This window comes from Lactuca sativa, chromosome 3 (assembly GCF_002870075.4).
Source record: "Lactuca sativa cultivar Salinas chromosome 3, Lsat_Salinas_v11, whole genome shotgun sequence".
NCBI lineage: Eukaryota > Viridiplantae > Streptophyta > Magnoliopsida > Asterales > Asteraceae > Lactuca > Lactuca sativa.
Window position 1 is genome coordinate 45085049 of NC_056625.2, and position 6033 is coordinate 45091081.

Genomic DNA, 6033 nt, shown 5'->3' on the forward strand with positions numbered 1-6033 from the left:
ACCCCCAGACGCTTCTGTCGTTCGGGTTTGGGGGTGTGACAGATTGGTATCAGAGCATTGTTTATAGTGAACTCAGTATATCAATTCATAAAAGATACACAGTTATAAATGCATTGGGGCTAAAGAGCTCTGACTACGAGTATACTTTTAAAATATAAGTATTATATAAGAAGTATACTAACACTCATACATACAAGAACAACATCACAGTGAGTAACAACATAAAAGTATTTGGATGTTGGACACTGCAGTTAAACCTGGACAGTTATGTAATCATATATGGGATAAATATAGCCTGGTCGACTATATTTATTTGAGATACGATCAACATGTGTTTACACTACTAGAAAAACAGCCTTTTACGACGCTCATTGCGCGTCGTAAAACGCTCAGACGACGCGCAAATGCGCGTCAAGGAAGGCCCTGTCATAAAGAGAGACGACGCGCATTTGTGCGTCGTCTATAGACGACGCGCATTTACGACGCGCATTTATGACGCGCATTTACGACACGCGGTTATGACACGCAATGCGTATCAAGGAAGGCCCTGTCATAAAGGAAGACGACACGCATTTGCGTGTCGTAATCTTACGACGCGCGTGTTTATGACACGCAATGCGTATCAAGGAAGTCCTTGTCAAGAAAGGCCATGTCATAAATAAAGACGACACACATTTTTGCGTATCATTATTTTATTTTATTTTTTTAATTATTTGTAGATATACTAGTTTTCAAATTAAATTTGCATTTTCATAATAAAAAATAAAATACCATATACAAAAAATACAATACATTGCACAAAATTTAATGTCATACAAATAATCCTTCCAATAGTAGACAAATGTAACATTTCATGGAAAGATAAAACAAATCAATAGTTGTAACAAAAATTTACAAACTAATTAGATACAAGAAATATCAAAAAAATACCCTCAAATGCTTTTCTAGGTCCAATCTCCATGTCAGCTCTTCAACTCACTTCTCCATCTTCAACTCACTTCTCTATTTTGTTCTTAGGTTCTGTAAGGGCTCCAGCATCTCTTGCAGTTTCAAAGGCAGAAAGAAGAACAGAACGTGATATTATTTTGCCATTGGAAAGCTATGTTAACTTTTTTTTTTAAAATTTAGAAAAAGAATCTGCTTCTCTAAGATATTATCCAACAACAATGCTAAAACGTGTTTAAAAGTTAAATGCAAAAAAAGAGAACCTGTTCTATGACAATTCCATTAACAGGCCTAGAAAGAATTGCACGTGACTTTATACCCCTTTCAGATTGTGGAGCTTTTTCAGACTCAACTCCATCCTACAAAATACAACATCAATCAAGAAAAATATATAAGTAAACATGCAAAACCACAAAACTTACAATAAAACATAATATTATAGCTATTAACGATATATAAACCACACCTTTTGCCTCGACACTGTTGTTGCAAGCTTAGAAGATTTCACTTGCTGCAAGGTAACCTCCACAACTTTACTCCCACACACAAAATTCGGGTGTGATGTGTTTATGTAATCCATCTACCCAAAAAAGCAATATTTTCAGCCATGTCACGATAAAAATAAAAAATAGAGATAATGATACGTACCTCCATTTCAACTATGTGCCCAATCATGGTTTCAGAAGGCTGAAGACCATCACTTAAAAAATTCTGATGTCATCATCAGTCAAGTCCTCACAAGGGTTAACTTCCTACAACAGTAACTCGATTGATTAAATATATTTATTGCAAACTAAGGGATTTGGGCGTTAAATATTAATAGGTGAAAATGTGTATTCTTAACCTAATGACAGTTGGAAAAGTCATAAAAAGAAGCGTCTGTCAATCGAGTTTGCAATAAATTTATTGCAAACTAGGGGATTTAGGTTAAGAATCACTTGTGCAGATGTCTTTTCTGTTCTAACTATCTCCAGTAGTGGCATCACATGAGCTGGATTGTAATCATTTCATTTAATAAAAAAAAAATATTAGTTGAAAATGTTAAATAATCTTAAGATAAAGATGTGGATTATTTTGTTTAACCTGAAGAAATTTGCCCCGATAACTCGATCTTGAGATTTGATTTTTTATCCAATTAAATTGAGGTCAATGGTGGATGTGTTGGTTGCTAAAATGCATTGAGGAGGAAAAATGTTTTCAATTTCACTGAAGATTTTTTTGCTTCAATGGAATGTTCTCAATTACATCCTGCATTCACAAATAGATGATAAGAAACAGGGATAACAATGAAACAGTAGATCTAACTATTAACATAGCAGAATGGAATAAAAAAAACTTGGATTCAAAGATAATGGTTCATTCTTTCGAGAGGAATGAAACTCTCCAGAAATCAAAAAGATAACTACAATATTCTCTGCCCTTGACAGCCAGGGAACAAAAGGGTTAAATACTCACAGACAGGTAGTGATCCCCAAAAGGCCTGTCTGGACACAGATAGTGCTAACACCACAAAAGGACAACTAAAGTGTGCATAACAATAAAAAAGTAAAAAAGACTAAACTGCCCCTCTGTGATTCTCATGGATTATGTTCCTGTGAATTGGGCTGCCCCTTGGCGTGCTTTGTTTCTCTTCCTTTGGTAAACCAACATTTGTTTGGGCTCATCAATAGAGTTGTCAAATTATGTGTTCATATTTTATGTTTTTATTAATTTAGCCACTTGACTATTTTCTCTAGTGATTAAACTATTAGGACATAAAACAAATAGTATTGATTTTTTTTAAAAGATCATACCTCTATAACCATATCTACATCTTTGAATTGTGAGTAATCCAATACCCCACTAACTAATGAGCTTGTGCTAACTTCTTCCTTGCTACCAATCCATTAATATTTCCTGAAAAAGTCATAATATATAACTAATAAGTCACATAATAAATTGGCTACAAAATTGTCATGTAACCTAACAGCACAAAAATAAAAGAAGCCATGTTAAAGAGATGAACTTTCATTCTATTTCTAGTTTTTCTACCAAAATCACTCAATGAAATCAGTGCCTACCATCAGGATCTGCATTTCCAGCGATTTGAAGCCTAATGTATGACATTATCCAACAGCAATGAAGCAAGCCCCACAACAGCAACTGCAGCCCCCACTGCAATAACCACAGAAAACAAATTTGTTGTCTGTGAGATTCTGAATGACAGTAAATTACTATTTTACCCTTTTGAAATACATAGCTACTAAAAACATACCAGAAACAACCATCAGAGATAAGTTAAGAAGCCTGTTATAATGTTTTCGAGTTTTCCCAGCTTCAGTTTCAGGGATGCTCAAATGAGGATGCTCTGCAGCTCTCATAATTCTTCCAAATATATTATTGAAATCTCCCAATTTTGTGCTTATAGGTATAGGAGCCTCTATTCCCATATCCTGACTAACCTATAAACAAATAGTCATTTTATTCATATGAGTAAGGGTAAACAGGTCATTTACTCTCTCCTTCAGACAATATATTCGATCCAAAAAACAAGTTAGTCTCTGTTTCTCACCGACATCATTTATCCATATGAGTGTTTCTTTTTGACTTGATACAAAAAGAAAGACTCAACGAGAATAAATGACTATTTTACCCTTATAGTGTTTCTTGTCTTGCACAACAAAATAGGCAATAATGTTTCTTTAAACCTTATGTGTGTGCTGAAAGAAATATTTGCATCTATCAATTCAATAAAAAACTAGAACTGCATCTATCAACATTTCAACATATTATACGACCTAATGCACTAAGCGACAGAAAGCCAACTAGATGGCAGCAAAGGAATGGAATGAGTTGTGATCATATTTGGTTGGTCTGTAGCAATGGAATGAATCATTCCATTCCTTCCCAAACTCTAGTACTTATTAGCAATCATACCAAGCGACAGAAAGCCAACTAGATGGCAGCAAGTCACAACTTCTTAGACTTTTCATTTCAGGGAAGCGTTGTGCAAGATCAAGTATCTGTTGCAACAAGAAAACAGAACTAAACTAATTATCCAATGATTTATAAATAAATAATAAAACCCACTTTCTTTGTTTTTTTTAAAGCTAACCTTATCACACAAAGGTTCCCAAAGGCTAACTATGTTCCATGTACTCAAATATCAAGCAACTTTGAGTGGTGGCAGAATCACTATCATCACTAGAAAAGTCTTCTTGAACTACATTGTTCTCATCATTCATTGAAAAATGATCCATTCGGTGAAGAATGTCATTCTTTGGGTGATGATTATTACTCTTCTCCCTTAGATAATGTAAAGAACCCTTTTCCTGTTCATAATCACTGCTCCCATCACTACTTGAATCCGTAAATGAGTTATCATCAATATCCTCAGTTAGTTGCCTGTAAAGCAACAGAATAACTAGATTATTTAAATTTCATAAAGAAGCATAATAGATGCTACTAGTTGAAAAGGAGCCTGACATAACCCTAAACAAGAAAGAGGAAGAAAGGAAGATATTTACTGTTCCAGTACCTGGAATTTATTGAAGACTTCAAATGGTCTACATATATTTGAATTCCAGATAAATAAGGCACATAATATTGGATCACACAATTAGCTTCATTCAATATTAAAGGAACTCCAACACCATAAGCACTCCACTCCTTGAAAGATTCCCACAAATCACCAAGAACAAAGTATGGTTGATATTCCACATCACTTGTCCTCCATCCTCTCATAGTTCTCTGCTGGCATAAAGTTCAAGTAAAATCATTATTTAGATCAAATACACAACTACAATACCCCTGTTTATACATGATTACTGAACATTAACCATTTTATTGTACTCTAATTCTTTTTGGAAGATGGTGTGCTTTAGCAGAAACACATATATTTTGATTGTCAAAATATGGAATCCTTGATTAAACAATAGAAATATAACATCAAAGGCAAACTCTGTTCACTCATAAAAACTGAAAGGCCACCCTCAGGGCTCACTGAATAATAATTCAAGCTGACTTCATTTGCTTTCAAACATGAATTTCGGAGTAGTGCCAATGGAGAAAGAGAAAACCACAGCTAAAATGTAAAGTAAATTGTACTACTAAATTATAAATCAAAAATCTGATTAATTGACTATCGCATACTCAAATTGAATAAACCAAATGTTCCTATAAGTTACTTTACTCCATGATATAACGAATTAGCAATACAAGTATAAACTGAGACGACTAATTTGAATTAATTCAACTCATTTCAATATAAAAGATTAATATCGGTACAGACCTTGGAGAGATGTTGAACAGGAACAGAAGGCGTAACAGTTTCCAAAAACCGTTCAAGATTACACAACGATGATGTTGCCGGCACCGCCACCACTGAGGATTCCAACGGCTCCGGATTTGATGGCTGCATGAGTTGATTCTCCGACTCCTCCCTGACAGAAGATGTCGTAGATTGGGGCGGAGTAACGTTACTTTGAGCTCTACGGAGGTTCTCTTGATGCTGACGAATCCTTCTCGCTTTCGCCGGCATGTTGCAATCCAGCGCCCAACATCTTCACTAAAACCCTAAGTTACAAATCCTTCGATCTCACCAATAAAACCGGTCACGAAAGCTACGATTTGTAGACAAATTTAAAAGTCAATGAGTTTGTTTCATTTTTCTATTAAAGATAAATTAACAAAAAAAAGAACAAAACTTTTTGTAAACGAATCATTAAAACAAGATGAAAATCAGCCGATTAAAGAAGGAGTTGACGGATTCAGAAAAACCCTGCAATTTGACAAAATCAAACGAAATCAAACAAAAGCAACGATTGTGTGAGAAATTCAACAAGAGCTGATGAAGAATTAGTCAAATGGGAAGGAGGAAGAGCGGATATCCTTAGACGACGGCTTAGGGTTTGCAAATGGTGGTGTGGGGGTCGTCGGTTGCTTTACAGAGAGATATGAAGTCGAGACGAAAAGACGAGATTGACCCATCTGGTAATGAACGGACTCGGGAAGCTGAACAAAATGACCCGAGATTGACCCATCTAGTAACAACGCTATTGATTCCATTCCTTCCATTTTCGACTGTTCATCCTCCACTTCCTCTACTGC

The 6033-nt window shown here is 35.2% G+C and overlaps 1 protein-coding gene and 1 non-coding gene across 2 annotated transcripts; both read right to left on the reverse strand.

Moving 5' to 3' along the window:
- Positions 1-1149: 1149 nt before the first annotated feature.
- Positions 1150-1628, reverse strand: LOC128133013 (dynamin-related protein 3A-like). The gene is made up of 2 exons (XM_052770024.1): positions 1412-1628; positions 1150-1304 (listed from the first exon to the last, which is right to left on the reverse strand). Exons 1-2 carry the CDS (start codon positions 1523-1525, stop codon positions 1188-1190), a joined length of 231 nt encoding a protein of 76 aa, XP_052625984.1. The 5' UTR covers positions 1526-1628; the 3' UTR covers positions 1150-1187.
- A 1409-nt stretch (positions 1629-3037) lies between these two features.
- On the reverse strand, positions 3038-5528 carry LOC111912313 (uncharacterized). Its single transcript, XR_008231158.1, has 7 exons — positions 5216-5528; positions 4463-4674; positions 4040-4329; positions 3862-3947; positions 3578-3644; positions 3200-3386; positions 3038-3099 (listed from the first exon to the last, which is right to left on the reverse strand). It is a non-coding gene; the product is annotated as an uncharacterized LOC111912313 (transcript).
- Between the last annotated feature and the right edge of the window lie 505 nt (positions 5529-6033).